Source organism: Phytophthora cinnamomi (genome assembly GCF_018691715.1).
Source record: "Phytophthora cinnamomi strain GKB4 chromosome Unknown Contig17, whole genome shotgun sequence".
Lineage (NCBI taxonomy): Eukaryota > Oomycota > Peronosporomycetes > Peronosporales > Peronosporaceae > Phytophthora > Phytophthora cinnamomi.
In genome coordinates, this window is record NW_027150950.1 from 1,536,786 (window position 1) to 1,553,762 (window position 16,977).

The 16,977-nt window shown below is 55.0% G+C and overlaps 6 protein-coding genes across 6 annotated transcripts; 3 read left to right on the plus strand and 3 right to left on the minus strand.

The window, feature by feature from the left end:
- Window positions 1-1,712: 1,712 nt before the first annotated feature.
- On the plus strand, window positions 1,713-2,138 carry IUM83_04809 (putative secreted RxLR effector protein; the record flags this gene model as incomplete). Its single annotated transcript, XM_067928906.1, has 1 exon — window positions 1,713-2,138. The coding sequence occupies one exon, from the start codon at window positions 1,713-1,715 to the stop codon at window positions 2,136-2,138; it is 426 nt and encodes a 141-aa protein (XP_067796238.1).
- A 3,514-nt stretch (window positions 2,139-5,652) lies between these two features.
- IUM83_04810 (methyltransferase TARBP1) lies at window positions 5,653-7,299 on the minus strand (the record flags this gene model as incomplete). Its single annotated transcript, XM_067928907.1, has 1 exon — window positions 5,653-7,299. The coding sequence occupies one exon, from the start codon at window positions 7,297-7,299 to the stop codon at window positions 5,653-5,655; it is 1,647 nt and encodes a 548-aa protein (XP_067796321.1).
- Window positions 7,300-7,481: 182 nt separating this feature from the next.
- Window positions 7,482-12,647, minus strand: IUM83_04811 (protein kinase; the record flags this gene model as incomplete). The annotated part of the gene is made up of 1 exon (XM_067928908.1): window positions 7,482-12,647. The coding sequence occupies one exon, from the start codon at window positions 12,645-12,647 to the stop codon at window positions 7,482-7,484; it is 5,166 nt and encodes a 1,721-aa protein (XP_067796200.1).
- A 196-nt stretch (window positions 12,648-12,843) lies between these two features.
- IUM83_04812 (Phox homologous domain) lies at window positions 12,844-13,937 on the plus strand (the record flags this gene model as incomplete). Its single annotated transcript, XM_067928909.1, has 4 exons — window positions 12,844-12,902; window positions 12,985-13,063; window positions 13,146-13,207; window positions 13,316-13,937. 4 exons carry the CDS (start codon window positions 12,844-12,846, stop codon window positions 13,935-13,937), a joined length of 822 nt encoding a protein of 273 aa, XP_067796260.1.
- Window positions 13,938-14,028: 91 nt separating this feature from the next.
- On the minus strand, window positions 14,029-16,013 carry IUM83_04813 (GTPase-activating protein GYP5; the record flags this gene model as incomplete). The annotated part of the gene is made up of 4 exons (XM_067928910.1): window positions 14,029-15,137; window positions 15,219-15,491; window positions 15,571-15,623; window positions 15,700-16,013. 4 exons carry the CDS (start codon window positions 16,011-16,013, stop codon window positions 14,029-14,031), a joined length of 1,749 nt encoding a protein of 582 aa, XP_067796322.1.
- A 595-nt stretch (window positions 16,014-16,608) lies between these two features.
- IUM83_04814 (elicitin-like protein SOL12) lies at window positions 16,609-16,977 on the plus strand (the record flags this gene model as incomplete). The annotated part of the gene is made up of 1 exon (XM_067928911.1): window positions 16,609-16,977. One exon carries the CDS (start codon window positions 16,609-16,611, stop codon window positions 16,975-16,977), a length of 369 nt encoding a protein of 122 aa, XP_067796207.1.

Genomic DNA, 16,977 nt, shown 5'->3' on the forward strand with positions numbered 1-16,977 from the left:
CCCCGTTACAGTTAAACCTTCCTCTGTGCACGGAGCTACGGCAGCCCCGCTGCACCCCTGTACTAGGTCTTACCAGCTGGTACCCTTTTATTCTGAGGGACTGCAGGGGGATGCGCGAGAGCGCAAAATAGCAACATAGCCCTAGGTCGTGGCTAAGTGGTGCAGATTTTGGGTTGACTGAAGATAACCTTGCCGCACAGAAGTGCTTGCAACAGACCCGGTGTAAGCGATCGTTCCTGGTCTTCAGGTATTGATCCAGTAATCGCTGATCCTACCGGGAAAGCGTGTGTTGTTGGTGCCGAACAGTAGCAAGGATTTAGTGTAGTTACATTATCACTTGGGCTTCTGTCAGGCGAGGCTTGATGGAGTTAGTGTGGCGCACGATCTCGCCGGCATCAAGCCCGCGCTACACTGTTGACGGTGAACCATCTATGTCCTTCGCTGTAGCACGCATGGTACGTCGCTTTGGCAATGGTAACGCCCTCAACCCTTTGTGCTGCTTCTCTCTGCCTCAGTTTCTTTGTCTTCTGCTTTTAAACGAGGGCAACCCGCTACCTTCCCGACGAAGCTAAACCGTCGCTTTCCGAGTGCGAGCCACCGAGCACTCACTGCAGCCGAAGTGCTCAGCAGCCTGTCGAATGAAGTGATGCCGCACCTTCCGGTCTACAGAGAACTCCAGGAGAAACGCAGCTATGCTGAGCTTCGTATCGAGGGTCACGTCTTTGTTGGACTTTGTTGGCTTTCGGCCATTTCTGAACTGGGTCGATGCTAACTGCATGGCGACCTAAGATGATATCCTGTCCGCGCTAAAACCGCACTCTGCCTGCGCTAATTCGGTGAGCAGCACACTAGCATCTGTTTTTAAGGGTTTCTACTTGGGCTCTAATTGGAGGTTCTTAACTAATAAAATTAAGCATACAAAATTTCCACCAATGATTTTATTTTGGTCAAGTAATTCAAAACTCACAAGGATCTAGTCAAGTAATCTGAAACGGAGTAAGTAAGTTGTTTCCTGGAATCTTGTCGCTACTGGAAATAGACATCCGTGTCGACTGACTCCGACCCGCAATTCACATTCGCAAAACCAAGTTTGTGTTATAGTGATTTCGTTGTGCGCGCACCTCCCCTATATCTAGAAGCAAATGCAGAAGAATTCGGCGACGGCGAAGCCCAGACATCACGGTATCATGGGGGTGGCGTCGACGTACAGTTAATATCGGAGGGGTAGACTGACTGCAGCAGCAGCAAGGGCATCCAAAAGTACGGTTTGTATGGCTGCAAGACGTGGTATGCATCGCGACTAGCTAAGTTCGCAACGATTTGCAGACTTCGCATTGCGTACCTAACGGTAACTACCCAAGTGGATCCAATTGATACGTCCGTAGAGCACATATGGATACATCACGCGCTTGGCGTCACCACCTGAACACCTTGAAGCATCTTTCCATTCGTGCTCGACTGCCCCCGACAGTGCCGCACAGCACAACAAGCCGGACGGGCCCATCACTTTCACTGCTTGATGCTATGCGTTGCAAGATAAAATGTGTGATCTGCTCTTGTCAGAAAAGTTGCAGTCAGCAAATTGCAGTCAGCAAATGCAGAGCTGGGTTTTCATACCGTTCAACGCTTTCTGATGCGGCCAGCGTCTCTCGGGTAGTTCCCTCCATTTCACAAGTAGCGCACTAGCGAGCAGACCTCGACTTTAATATCCAATGCGTGCTAGCGTCGTCTTCGTCCTGCTCGCGCTGCTTGTGTGCTGCAATGGAATCGCCAGCGCCGAGAGAGCCGTCAAGGTGAGCACTACCCACACGGACTCGATCAAGACCCGCATCGGATCCAGACGTCGCAATCTCAGGGGGGCGGCCGTGGAAGATGAAGAGAGAGCGCTGGAGACTTTGGCGGAGCGAGTGACCAGCATGTTCAAGAGGAATCCGAGTCTGTCCAGGCAAGTCGAGAATGTGCAGAAGAACCCTGCCATCGTCAAGTCGTTAGAGAAGGCGACGCTCACAGAGAAGAGTTCGAGCAAGTTGCGCGCGTATTTTGCGAGGCTTTCGGCCAACAGCTCCAAGGTGCAGAAGTTCTTCATTTTCGCAACCATTTTGTTGTTCGCGACCGGTGTCGTGGTCACCTGGACTTGATGAGGAGCGGTGAACCGGTGGCGATGTACAATACGTATGCGTGGCGCTTTGCGCTAGTCGAGCTGGAGACACTCGTTCGTGTGCGACTGCATGTACTGGGGCGACTTCTGAAAGAGTGAACGCTTTTGAGGATGATTATGGCGTTATATGCACTGGGCGTTGTACTACGTACTAGTAGTAGTATGTTTCACGCAGCAAGTGAAGTTAATACTAGTAGTAGAGGGCGGCGGGGCTACCTATCATCCAGCGCACGACGAGCATGTGCTTGGGTCGCTATTGAAATACAGTATAGATGACGAGGAATGGCTGTTGTGTTGGAATTAATCCGCATCGTGCGGACCGGTAACGATTGTCCGTGCTTGTTGCCAACACCAGTGCCGAGCCACTGGTCTTGGCAAGGTGTCAGCACATACATAAGTACGATATGTATTATGCTTTGCAATGCGTTTGTCGTTTTCACCTTGTGATTTGCCCGAGTTATAATATCTGGCGCCCGATATAAAAACAGATGGCCATTAAATCCTCCAAGTTATTTTCACCAGCCTCGATATCGATCTCGATTTACGCTATCTGTGGTCGAATTGCCGATCCAAAAACGCAATTCGGGCCGATTTATTTTAAATCGCGATGGCTGTGTACGGATAATAATGCCGCGCTTTTTATATATAACATATGCAATTGGACACTTACATCTGGACACTTGACGAGTGGTCGGCAGATCGCGCTGCTGATCTGTCGAAGCACCGCAGTTTCCGAAAACCTTCACCTTGCACAAGTGCAGAATGTACTCTCTCGACTACCGTTGGCGAGCCGTTTTTCTTATGCATGTGTGTGGAATCTGTATGCAGTATGTTAGCGATATATTTGGGCCTAACGTGCGAACACTGCAACGTTGGTACAAGTTGTTTTTGACCGATGGTGTGGTTGATGAAGGAGATCGAACTAACCGCTCGTCGCGTTGGCCGAACGACGTGGTAACCCGTGTTCGAAAGTACGTGAAAGCCCACCCTACATTTTATTTAGAGGAGCTACAGCAGTTCATACGAAACGCTTTTCCTACAGTAAAATGGTAGCGTAGTATCAACATGTGGTCTTACATGGCGGGGAGCTGCTCGCGCCACAGACAAGCGATACAGGAGCCGCTAGTACACTCACAGACGAAGCTAACGAGCCGTTAAACACGTCCAACAGAGCCGTACCGGAGCAGCAGTAGCCGGCGACGTTACCTCGGTGTCCTGAGAACCAACGATGTGCTCGTTATATTAAGTAGGAAGAGGTGGTGCGACTTACCTACACCTGGAGGTCGATTTACTACCATCTCGCATTTTTATGTCGTCGAATTATTTTATCTCAGAGTTCGATCTAAGCCCTAAATCCGAGCAACAAAATATCTGCAAACCACAATATTATGCATGCATACATGTACATGAATACATGTATACCATGGATAGGCTACAAGGATCGAGGAATTTCCATAAATCAGTGATTTTCGCTGAGATTCGTCAAAAAGATGGTGATAATTGTCTGGAACTACTGATGTGTACTAGATTAACCTTAGTATTGGACTCACATACAAATTTTAAGTTAAGCCAATTCAGTAGTATTGTTCACCAAAAATAGTAAGTTGGTTCTTGGTTTTGCAAATTATACTACTGTAGTAATGACATATTGTGAGCTTGGTTTAAAAAAAAAACTAGTGAAACCCGGACCACTTAGGTTTTGTGCTGGAATCAGCAAATTCCGTGTCCGTACGTGACTTATCAGTAAAGCCCCCCCCCCCCCTCCTGACGCTACCTGGACTCGACTTATTAATCCCTTAACGGGCGCCTATAGTTCGCCATTTTACGCTTCCGTCCTTGCCTGACGTGTGCCTAGAGCTCGCCAGAATGTTCGCTGCTGGCGATTAACAGGACGAGAAGAGAGACCTCTGGCACGATAGTTCGATCGTGGGAACCAGCCACATCGCAGCGTGCTCTCTACTAGAGAATGATAGCAGCTTGGATCTTTGGCTTTAGAATCACGGATACACAGGATACACAGGGGGCCCACAAGGGGTACTGACTCATAAAGAGAAATAAGACAAGAACTATCAGCTGGTGCAGTTGGCCAGCTTAGTACAAGCAAAATATCGATAACCGGATTGTAGTTAGTATTCGCACAACCATTTGAGAATTTGTCGACACTTAGTTTTAGTTTAGGGTGTGCGGTAGATACTAGCGTTTGCAAACTGTTTGCTAGAATATGCTTTGTGGTATGTGAGTGTTCGTATAGTACCATCGTGAAGCCCTCGCAATGCTTGACAGGCTGGGCTGTGGATTTGTATTTCACGATTTACACTACTGGTATCGCTGACGTGAATGTATTTGGTGCAGCCCACCATGGGTCATTTACCGTCAGTACTAACTTGGGGGAAACGGATTCGGTTAAGCAGCAGTAAATCCGAGTAACGAATTTGCCAATAGGATGGCAAACAGGCAAGCACATTGCAAGCACGTATATTAAAGGCACAAACTTGTCAGCGCGGTACCTTACGTACTGTGCATCACTACATTGATTAGGACGTAGGGACTAGGTTGGGTGCTAGGAGCCAACTACACTATTACCCCTGCATGGAGCAGAGTAATGATGTACACCAGCGATCCACATTTGATGATCAAGAATAAGATAGTACCGATACAGTACTACTGTATTAATAGTACTACATCCTTAATCACTGAGTCAGTAGTTTGCCTTTTTCACAATCTTTTTGACGAATCTCAGTGAAAATCACTGATTTATGGAAATTCCTCAGGATCTGAAGAACCCGGATACAGAACCTGGTGAAAGATTTGGCACCGGCGATTAGTAAGATGACATTATGCAAACATCCCACGAGCTGAGCGGGAGCGCTGCTCGCGGGAACGAACACGAGCAGCAAAAAGCCTACGAGCGCGTTCGTCGGGATTTCAGCGCTCCCTATGAATTCGATTCGACAGGTGAGCGCCAATACCCCGCTCAACACATAGCATTATTTATTGGATAAAAATAAATTACTGAACCGGGATTCGTTAAAATAGAGCAGAGCGCACTCCGAGCGGTGCTCCCAGTAGGGGGAGATCTAAAACCTTAATCAATGTGCTCACTTGATCAGCGAGAGCTCGCAAACTGAGGTCGCTGGGGCCTCTGCTCGTGGGATGCTTGACATTATGTATCGGACGGACCCGGGCAACAGCTCAGTCGAGGTAATCCCTATTATAGCTATTTATGTGTAACGCGGTGTAAGGATTGAGCCACTACTTACACGGCAATAGACGTAGTTAAGGGTTAACACTAGCCGTGGCACTGACATAACAACCTAGTCCAGTAGCATGGACATGTTTTACCATTTTTTTAACGGCTAGGATCTGCGGGTGCTCCAATATTACGTCACTACTTAGTTCCACGCACCCCATGGAACCAGCATTTGCCCATTGGCTTGCATACACGCTGGCCGGCCCCTTTTCAAGCGCCCAGCTCCCGCAGATCAACGAGTCTCTCATGCGTGCGGAGCGATCATCGGGGCCGCGTGCTGCTGCGAGTTGTTGCCTTGCTTCCGCAAGCCGCGGTCAACACGCGGGCGTCTGCCTTCCTTGGACTTGTTGTTCTTGGCACCCTGAGCACCGCTGTTCTCGTCATTTGTACGCGGTGCGCGAGGACGGCGCGGCTTGGCTCCATTCGTCGGAGACCCATCAGCGGGCTTGTTGCCACTATTACTATTACTACCCTTCTCCCCCTTCTCCTTCCAGCGCCTGTTCTGGCCGCGACGACGCTGAGGGTTCTTGCCCCGCGGGCTGTTGTCTTCAGAACCAGCCTCTTTCTTTTCTTGACCAGATGAGCCGGAAGAACCCGACGGAGACGGCGTGCGCTCGCTCGACAGGCCAGCAGCAACCGCCGCGAACGACAGCGGGGGCGCAGGAACGGACTCCGGCGCAGGCGCAGCCTCCACCGCGACTTCAACCTGCTCTCCAATCTCAACACCATTTTGCTCGATGATTTCTTCCTCCACTTCGACCTGGATGTCAGTAGACACAGCTTCGTCGACTTCCTCCTGGGCAACAATCACCTCACTGCGCTCCACTTCGTCCACGACCTCGTCCCCCTGCTCCGACTCCAGCTGCGACTCAGTGAAGAAGCTGATCTCAGGCATTGTGTTGATCTCCGCAGGCACAACTGGGACATCCGACGCCTCCTCGACCGCGACAACTTCCTCCTCAACAGGCTCCTCCACTGCCTCCTCGCCCTCCTCCTCAGCGACCTCCTTTTGATCCTCTTCCGGCTTCCCCGACGACACGTTCGCCAGCTGGTCCACAAAGGCCCTCAAGCCGCTGTACGTGGTATCGCACGCGAAGACCTTGTCGCTGTCCGTGAGGTACTTCTTGGCCTCGTCCAGCGACTCCATCAGGTTCTCCTCGTACGACAGCTCGGCGGGTGGGCGCGTGTTGCCCAGCAGCACCTTGGAGAAGAAGTCCAGCACCATGGGCACCTCCTTGCCCAGCGCCTGGTGCAGGTTCACCACGTGCAGCGTCTTGAGCAGCTCGTAGACGTGGGCGAAGTCCTCCTCCGTCTTCTCCTGCGACTCCTGGGGCTCCTGGGGCTCCTCCAGCGCTGCTTCTTGCTGCTCTGCAACCTGCTCGCTCTGCTCTGTCTCCTGCACCTGCTGCGCAGCCTCAATCTGCTCTGCAGAAGGCGCAACGTCCTCTTCTTTCCCGGCTTTCTCCTCCTGCTGCTGCTTCTGCGCCAGCTCCTGGCTGAACACGCCCACGAACTGCTCGCGCAGCAGCTCCAGCTCCGCCACCAGCTTCTCCAGCGCGGCCTTGCTGCCCATGAGCTCCAGCTGCTGCGCGTTGAGGCGCTTGTCGCCCGCGGCCTGCGCCGCCTCCAGGCCCTTGATCTTCTCCAGCTTCTTGCGGTGCGAGCGCAGCCGCTTGTACAGCACGCTGAGGTACGGGTGGTCCAGCGTTAAGTTGCTCAGCAACTCGGCCTCCTCCAGCGCTTGAGTTGCCGCAACGACCGCGGCCGCCGCCTTCACCTTGCCGCTCTTCTTGGGCCTAGCGCCCTTCACAGAGGCCGCCGGGGACGCGGACAAGGACGCAGCGACAGCCGCGGACTCGCTCTTCTCGACGCTGGGCGTGGCGCTGGCCATGGTGCTCTGTGGGCTGCAGGACGGCGGCGGCAAGGGGGCGACTCCGGGCTCGGGGGTCGCGACTTGGACGCGTTTCGAGAAATGAGGGGCAAATCCTGCGTTATGGAAAGATGGTGTGGCGCACACAAACAGCAACGTAAGGTCTATAGAAAAACAGCGTGGTGTACACAAAATGCAACATTTCAGACGGCCTCGGTGATCTCGTCCACGATGACCTCGTCCACCTTGATGCCGAACGTGCCGTCGCCGATGATGACAGTCTCGAGCGTCGTGGTGGACGAGGGAGGTCCACTTGGGGCTGTGGTCGGCGCTTGGATTGGCTGGGCCTCGGCTTGGACGGGAGAGGACGGAGCTGACTGCTGTTCGTCTACAGGTGCAGCAACTTCAACTTGACCCTCCGCCGCCTCGGGGATCAGCCTGGCCAGCGTCTCCTCGTCCGCCGCAGTGTCTTCAGTATCGACTGCTCCTTCAGCGGTGGAAGCGATCTCCGTCTCTTCTTCGTGAGTCGCTTGGTGCTCCGAGTGCTCTTCCTGTTCAGCCTCATCAGTCTCGATCGGAGCTGCTGCTGCGTCTTCGTGGCTTTCGTCGGTGGTGGACTCGGCCGTGGGCTGCTCGCCACCGTGTTCACTTCCGTTGGTGGGTGTGGTGGGCACCTCGATGGCGACTTCTTCCGGCATTAGGCCGAGCTGCTCCTTCAGGTGCGGACACACGGCATCGATAACCGCGCACGTCTCGTCGAACAACGTCTCGCTGCTGTTCTCGGTGCTAACGCGCTCGAGGATGTCTTCGGCCTTCAGCACGAGCAGCAGATTGTACAGCGACTGCAGTGTCGTTTCGAACACAACACTCGACTGCTGCGAGCGCATGGTCGGGGAGCTCGAGGGGACGAGCTTGTTTGCCAGCCGGCGCAGAACCTTCAACCACAGCTCGGGAAAGTCTTGCAGCTCCATCAGCACGTTCAAGTTGTGAAGGAACGTCTTCGACAGTAGGGTGACGCTGTACAGTGGGGCTTCGCGCGCCTTCCTGACAGTGCCATCGTTCACCTGATCATCGAACGCAAAAATAACGTCGTCAAAACACTGCTTCCACGTGTCCTTGGCAATTGGCACTCCAGGTAGCAGCAGCGAGTTGCGCAAACAATCCCAAGCGGTCTTCGCCACCGGCGGTCGATCGTCATCAAGGTATTTGAGCATCACACGCATAACTTGCAGCCACGAACTGCCATTCATTTTGTACGTGTTGTCACTGTTGGCCAGCCCTTGCAAGAGCTTCAGTGCATCCACAGCGTATGACGTCCGGTGGCGAACAAACGCGCAGCACAGAGACATCCATGGCGCAAAGTTGTCGTCATTCAAGTGTCCTCCCTCGGCAAGCACCATGACGCTTTCCCAGCAGGCCGACCGACTGTTGATGTACTCGACAACATTCTCCAAAATGCCCAAAAGAACCGTCCAGTCGTCAAAGTCGTGCATATACACGAGATTCGCCTTAAGCAGCATTGTCATGCCGGATGCTAATCGATCACTCAGGGCCTTGTACATATCCCTGTCCATCGTCAAAAGCAGCTCGATCGTCGCCATCAGCTTCGGCCGAACCTTCTCGTCGTGGAAGAGGCGGATACTTACACGTAAAATATGCACAACCACGCGTTCAACAAGTCCTTGCATGTGCAACTCATTGAGCGGGGTCGAGAGAATGCGCTTTGCATACAGGTGGAACGAGTCCCACAGATTAAGCGCCAAGATGCGCTGCGCGTTGACCAAGATAATGTCCACACTCATCTCCAGCACCAGAATGGCATTTTCCTGCATCATTGCGTCAACGCCTGAGTCCGACGGTTGCATGATGCACTTGAACGGGTCACGGCACGATATCAGCGTCTCCAGTAAACTCGTCAGTGACTTCTCTTGCAGCTTACGGGTCAAACGCAGCCAATTCTCCTTTTCAAGAATTCCGCCGCCAAGCTTCAGCACCTCTTCACGAAGCATCTGGTTGACAAGCGAAAAGCTTTCGTCTACCTTCTCCTCCTCGGCCCAGAGATAATATGAAAGAGAGTTCCATAAGGACCCACTGTTCGCGCTTTGACCATGGCTTCCGTAAGATGCGCCGTTGTTTGCTTGTGTCATGCTCTTCATGCGACTGCGAATGGCCGCTTGGCGCTCAGCCTGTCGTCGAGAGCGCTCGCGGGTCTTTCCCGAAAGACCAGTTCCACCCTGACCACGGCCTGGGGACAACTTAGGCGGCGATGGTGTGTGGGTCGAAGCACCGCCCTGCATCGGAGGCAGTGGCACGCCGCGCGAATCCACAAAATCATCAATCTCCACCAACGACGTAGGGACCGCGTCTAGCTCATTGAACATTAGCATACACTCCACCACGTTCGCCCAGCCCTTGCGGAAGTATTCGCTCTTGTTCTGAACAAACTGGAAAAGTAATTTCAATGAAAGCAATGCGCGCCGAGTCTTTGCGCCCTGAACCAGGTCCTCATCAATCGAACCACCAGGCTGCTGCGGAGCGGCCAAGACCTCAACCTCCGATCCATCGTCCTGACGACGAACAATCCGCTCTCCGATAGATTCCGTCGATCCATGCTCGGACGCGGAGGGCAGGGGGGAGGACGCCGAATTCTTCAGCACATTGCCAGAGCGTGGAGGCACGTACACCTTTTCACCGCTCAAAATCCCGTGAGCGAAAGTGAGGAAGTACGACGATAGAGCTCCCATAATTTTGTTGAACTCGTCGGCCATGTCGTAGTAGAGCATGATCTTGGCACAGTTGCTCAGTCCTTCCAGCGAGCGCTCCATGTTGTTCAAATCGCACGTTTTCTCAAACGCCAGCAGGACGCTCTTGATGGTGCTCTCGTAAATCAGGTTAAACATGTCCTTCTCGTATAGACCAGCTCGCAGTTTCAAAATACTCGAATTCGAAGTAAAGCTTGCTCCGACCACATTCTCAGAGCGCTTGAGAACGCCATCCCACTGCATCGAGTACCGATCGACTGTTGAAGAGGGAGACTCCATAAAGTCCGAGACATCGTGCTGCATTTGGATCTCCTTCTCGAGGATGTTGTAGTACAAATTGCTCAGATACTCCGATGGTAGGTCTTCACCCGCGTTAATGCCGCGGTTGTTGCGGATGAATTCCTCCACAGTCATTTTCTTTGCGATATGGTCCGAGTGCAAGTCCGTGTTCAACATAATGATACTGAACGCCAGTACGTAAGCCGCGTCAGCGTCTGCCAGTGGTCCAGATGATCCCGCCTGCAAATAAAACTGCTTCGAGAAAGCTTCCATCATGCGATCAATCTTCTGTGCTTCGCCTGGCAGGCGAAATTTCGCCAAAAACATTCGCAGCGCTTCATCCAGAGATGGCGCCGATCTGAAGTCAAACATCGCGACGTACGCGTCTCGCACCGCAGCATTAAATGGGTATTTTTCAATCGGTCCATCGCCGATGTAGTCGCCAATAAGCGTCTTGTTTAGCCCAGGGGTGTGCAGGAGGAATGAAGCAACGGATTCAGGGGTCAACTTCTCCGGCAGAAGTCCAATTTGCTGCGAGAACGCCATCCAATTCTTCTGGTCATTATTGAACTTTTCGGCGGCCAATGAGTAGCGCTTCTTAACACGCTTGCGCTGCTGCAACACTTCGGCCGTTCGCTCTCGCGCAGTGTGTAGCCAAGCCAGTTGGTCCGCTGGATTGTCAGGCTCGCTCTGCTCCGAGTCCGAATCACTTTCACTCCCTGACATCACAAGATGCATAAGATCTCGTACCGACGACATGGGAGAAATGTCCTCCATTGGGAACTCGCCAGATGAGCTTTCAGTGACAGGAGAAGCTCCGGCCGTGAATCTGGCAAGATCGGACCCCTTCAGACTTAACACACCTGAATTGCTTCCGAAGGTTCTGGATCCCGACGTTTTCGCGGGTGCGTTCAACGGGCAACGTCGAGCGATAGACTCGATAACTGCCAGTAGACCCTCGAGACATAACAGTGTGAGAGCGTTCAGGCTGCCGTCGGCGCCAGACATGGACTGGCAATTCTTCGCCAGCGACTTGCACAGCACCTCGAACAGATTCGTGCAGTGCACATCGCAGTCGTAGTTGATGTACAGGTCCAGCATTAGCGCCGGTTCTCGGCAGAACTCGAGCAGCGACTCCAACGCGAGCTCCTTCTGCTCATCGGAGCACGACGGCGAGTCGATGATGCGCATGTGGACGCTGGTGAAAAACACCTCCAGCTGCACCTTGAGGTGGTCCTTGATCGAGTTGAACAGGTTGAACACCACGCGCAGCGTCAGCGACAAGATCCCGAGCTCCTCCGTCTCGGAGTTCTGCAGTAAGAACTTGGACAGGTCTCCCTGCAGCACCGACACGAGGCACGGGTGGTTGCCCAGTCCCGTGCCCGCCGTCTCCAGCACGACGTTGATCAGCCTGAGCCCGAGCACACACGTGGCTTCCTCGTTCTCCGTCGGGGAGATCAGGCCCGAGATGAAGTGCAGGATCCGCTCTAGCAGCGGGACGCCGTAGGGCTTGTCCGCCGCCGTCGGTTCCACTTGGGCCGGCGGCACCGGCGCCACCACCGCCTGCTCGTCAATATCCAGACTCTCGTCCAGCTGCAATTGCAGCAGCGGCTTCTCTTCCCGGCTGGGAGACTTGGCCTCGTTCGTGGGCGACAGCGGCTCGTCGTCGTTGTCGTTGTCGTTGTCGTTGTCAACCTCGTCGCCGTCGCCGCGGCCCTTGCGCTGCGGCTCGAGCTCGTCGATGCGGTCGAAGACCGTGAGCACCAAGTGCGACAGCGTGTTGTCCGCCGAGCGGCGCAGGTGCATGGAGGAGCGCGGCTGGCAGCGGATGCTGTAGCAGAGCTGCAGCATCTTCCAGAGGTTCTCGCCCGACACGAGGCGGCCGGCGTCGCAGCGCACGCAGAACTCGACGAGCTCCAGCAGCTTCATGAGCACGGCCTCGTCGTCCGCGCGGTGCGTCTCCTCGAAGCGGCAGCGCGCCGCGCACACGGCGATGCGGTTCACGGCCACGTCGGCGCGCAGCGACTCGGCCGTGATGAGCCCGTAGAGCAGGAACTTGTTGACGGCCGAGAGCGCGGCGCCCGTGATGAAGCCGCTCGTGCGCTCCGACTCGATGACCACCACGAACGGCAGCAGGTACGCCACCGTGTCCACGTCCGCCAGGTCCGTGGCCGACTGCAGCTCGTAGTGCAGCTGCTTGAAGGCGCGCATCATGGGCGACTGCGTGGACGCCGGGATCTCCTGCGTGAAGCGGGACGCGCTGGCCCAGCGAGCGTTCACGCGCATCATGGACAGCACATTGTGGATCTCGCCCTTGACGCAGTTCATGGCCCAGAGCCTCCGCTGCCTGGCAGGGTGAGTGAAGTGAATGGGGCCTTCCTTCCTGGGCCTGGATAGAGATGATGGAGTGACGTGTCGGAGATGGTACATGGTACCGTTAAGGTGCACCACACCCCGGAGTTTCTGGAAGGATGAGTCTGGACGAGTCCTGGGTTGTTCGAGTACAAAACAGTCGCAAAATGTGATGTCACGACTTGTTTGTTCACAAGCTTGCAACTGCATCTGTGTCTACGCTAAAGTTAGGTACGTAATTTGCGAGAGCGGAGTACATGCGAGCAATTTCTTTGCGTATCCAGTCCCTGATAAAAAGTGTGCAAACAAGCAGGCGAAGGCTTTTGCTCCCCGCGAATATCCTACTCAGTTTGCGATTTCCTGTCAAGTGCTCAGTGTTCAAGTTTCTACATGTAAGTTAGTACAGACCAGATCGCATCGGGACCCGATGGCAAGAGTTGTTCGCTCAATTCTATGCATACCTGCATGATGCAGGCTGCAACAAGAGCTATGATATTCTGTACTACAGATTATCACAGTGGAAGTCCACGCATAAGGTAACGTATAGGAGATGGTGAGCATCCCCACAGAGCGGGCGGTACCTCCCTCACCTTCTTCAAGCATGTCAAAGTCCAAGTCAACGTGATGGAGACAGTGTCCGCTAGCACCGCCAATCTGGCGCCGCTGTCGCCCATGTCGCCTCCTGCGGTGGTAGCTCAAAGCGGCGAGGTCCTCGAGGCGACAATTGCTCCGCCGCTGCCTGAGCCCCTCCAGCGCCTGAACCCGATCGCCCATCGACGCTGGAGGGCGAACACTTCCGTGGAATTCCTAACCAACGTCAAGCACATCGACATCATCAACTCCCGCACCACCGAGGACCGAGCTGTGCTTTACGAACTGGAGGTGCATCTGAAGCGCCCCTCGTCACGGTTACCCACCACCAACGGCTTGGTGTTCGTGGTAGTTCGGAGCTTTTCGGACTTCTCCGAGCTGCGTGACGGAGTGAAAAGCACGGTGAGCGCCACGCCCCCGTGCACGTGCGAGTACTGCTTGGAGCTGTTGATCTACGTCCGCTTTAGCCTGACCCAGCCGCGCGGGGTCGTCAAGCTTTTTGCGGGCACCGACAGGTGCAAGAAGACTTTGGCCCAATTCATGGAGGACTTGATAGTCTTAGGCAGGCGTCGCGCTGAGAAGGTTGGCAGTCGCGAGTGCGAGGCGCAGTTAATTATCCCGGGGCTGCTCGATGATTTCCTGCTGGGAACTCCTAAGGCTACGCGTCAAACGTGAATCGATGTTTTGGGGGGAGGGAGTTATACCCATTAGATCACCTAACTACCTACAAGTGCAGTGTATTATTCATATCTCTTCCGTGGCGTGGTTAGCTGAAGGTTTGCGTCTTGGTAGGAGACGCGCGCTTGGCCTTGATATGCTGCTTCTGCAATTTGGTGAGCACTGTATTTGTCACCTTGAGACGCAGTGCACGCTGAGTCAGTGGGGTTTCAGCGAGCAGCTCGTCTGCCTGATCTGCGAATGTGTTGAAGAACTGCATGATCTCGTCGATCGGCTTCTCCATGACGAATTCGCTTGAGAGCTGCAGTATCGCCACTGCCACCCGGAGCATTATCTTCCAGTTTCTTTCGTAGAGGAATATATCCCAGATTCGATCCAGCGAGTCTGCGGGCAGCACGTTCAGATACAGATACAGCGTCTGGAACCACCCGACCGCGAACATCTCGATAGGAACCTTCTCGTGCGCGAAATGCTCGGCGAGAGCGGGTTCCGTCAGCTCGAGAAGCCTCTGCGTCTGGAAACAATGCACGTGCAACGTGTGCAGTCCGGGGGCGAACATATCGTGCAATCCATAGCGCTCGAACAGCGTCACCAACAACCAGAACGTGCTCTCCGCCTCCGCCTTGGTATCAGCCGCGGAGCCGCTCTTCTTCACCTTGTTCAGCACGTGAGCAGCGATATAATCCATGCCTTGACAGTAACCCACCGCTGGGAATCGACCGGCCAGCGCGTGCAGAATCTCGCTAAGTTGAGTGGTCAAGTCTTCCTCGGACACTTCGTCCTTGTGGTTAGCTGCACGCTTGTGAGGTGCCACTCGGCCGTACGTGCGACGCACGTCCGTCATGATGAGCTCCGTCGCGTCGCCCTTCGACAGCGCCATCTGCAGGTACGTGTCGTAGTCCAGCTCGGAAGCCTCGCGCGTCTTTCGGACCCTGGTAGTTTTCTCCCAGTAGGCGAAGCGGATACTGGGAGGGAGGTGTCCATAACGCACGCAGAACTTCTCCAGACGTCGCTCCGAGGCGATGAAGTCTCTGCACGCTTTATTCACGCAAGACACTCGTGCCAGCACTGGTAGGTCTCCGCAGAAGAGCAGGATGTTGCCCAGCACGTAAGGCGTGGCAAAGCACTGGTCCGCTGCAGTGGCGGGCGCTGTCTCATTCTCAACCGAGTGGGTGCTGGAGTTGCTGATCGCTCGCGCTGCATCCCAACAAGTACAGAAATTCCAGTCAGATCAGTGCAGATGTATGAGCTATCAACACAACAACACTCAAAACCTACTCATTCTCAATAGCCCTTTGGCTCGCGAGGGCGAGTCCGCCGGTAGATGTGCAGCCCTGTACTTCTCCAAAAAGAGACAGCTGGCACTCCTGGGGTCCTCCACACCGACGAGACCCTCCACTGTGGTATCTCCCAGATAAATGTCCGTCATGACGTTGAGCCCCATGGTGTGGATCCTCTCGGCCACAGGCCCCGCCGCCGCCAACTTGGTCTTGAGCATGCTCCAGCCCTGGGTCGAGCCCTCCTTCATCCTGCTCGCCGCCGTTGTCAAACCTAAAAAAAAGAGCCAAAAACACAAAAAATAGTCTCGAAGATCTTTTTGCTGTAAAAAAGAAGAAAAAGGGACACAAACCTGCAGTGGCGGACGTCTTGGCCTTGACGATCGTGGGCTGGTACTTCTCCAACCTGGCAGACAAAAAAAAGTGTACCCATTTAGGACCAATGTCCGCGTTTTCAGCCCAAAAGGGTCCTCCGAGCTCACTTTTTGCTCGTCATGTCCTTCATGTTGAGCAGCTGCGGCCCGAGCGTCTTCTTGGCCGTGGCCGCGCGATCTTTCATGAGGCCGAAGGCGCCGGCCAGGCTGTGAGCCGCGGCGCCGCTGCCGGTGGCCGTGGGGGCGTCGCCCGCGTCCTCGTCGCTCGCCGGGTCCAGCGGCTTGAGCACCGGCGCGGCGGGCGGCAGCTTGTGGCTCGGCGGCTCCTCACCCCCGGAGCTCGAGGCGGGCGAGGACGACGCGGGCGACGCCATGTCGGCGGCGGGGGCAGAGGCGACGGGCGCGACGACGGAGGTCTCCATTGCGCCAGAGTGCGAGTGCAGCTCGCTGTCAACAGGGCTGCTGCCCCGCTCTCTTATGCCGAAACTGTCGAGCTTTTACAGACAGGATTATGAGCGTCGGCCGAGGTGCCTATGTATGGATTTGCGGGCGCAAATAGGCGGGGCGGACCGACGGCGCCAGCTAAGATCGGCGGGCGTGCAGCTACTGCAGTGCATGTATTGCTGGTAGGTACATATCCATGCAGGGGCTGCAGCCGGGGAGATAGCCATCTAGGCGCAGTGCTTCTACACATGCAGGAAGCGGACTCTCGAGCCACGACTTTGGACTCCTGGTCCGGACAGTTGGCACGCTCCTGGTTGCGGTGGGGTGGCGACCCGACCACACCGAGACGGCGTTAGCGACCCTCGGTTGACCAGCGTGTTTCCTACTTCGTACACATGTTCAAGGGTGATAACGTTGCTGTCATCGGTGCTGGCGAAAGCCACGGCGCAACATGGCATCGATCCTCTGATGCCTCCAGCACCTTCGGAGGCTAACAGCACCATCAGTTCCGCGCAGAACGATCGCGATGAGTGTTGATTTCGTCTTCCGTGGACTCTCACGTCTGGTCAAAGCATGCCGCTGCTGCTCCGCGCGCTAGTCGGCCTCAGCTTCCTCTTCGGCGTCGCCGCCAGCAGCTCGGCTTCGTGCAACACCGCCGAGTTTCTGTCTGCGCTGCAGCCGCTGCGATCCGACGCCAGCTACAACACGTGCCAGGTGGACGCCCAAGCCGCTGCCATCTGCGTCAGTGCCGCGTGCCAATCGCTCATGGCGCCACTGGCCGCGCTCGACCTGCCGCTCTGCCAGCTCTCGCTCAAGGGCGTCGCGTTCAACACGGCGGCGCTGCGCTCGCTCTCCTCCGCCTCCTGCCAGCAGCAGCAGCAGCAACAATCCACTGCATCCGCCGCCAACATGCTGTGGACCATTCTCCAGCTCATGCGCTAA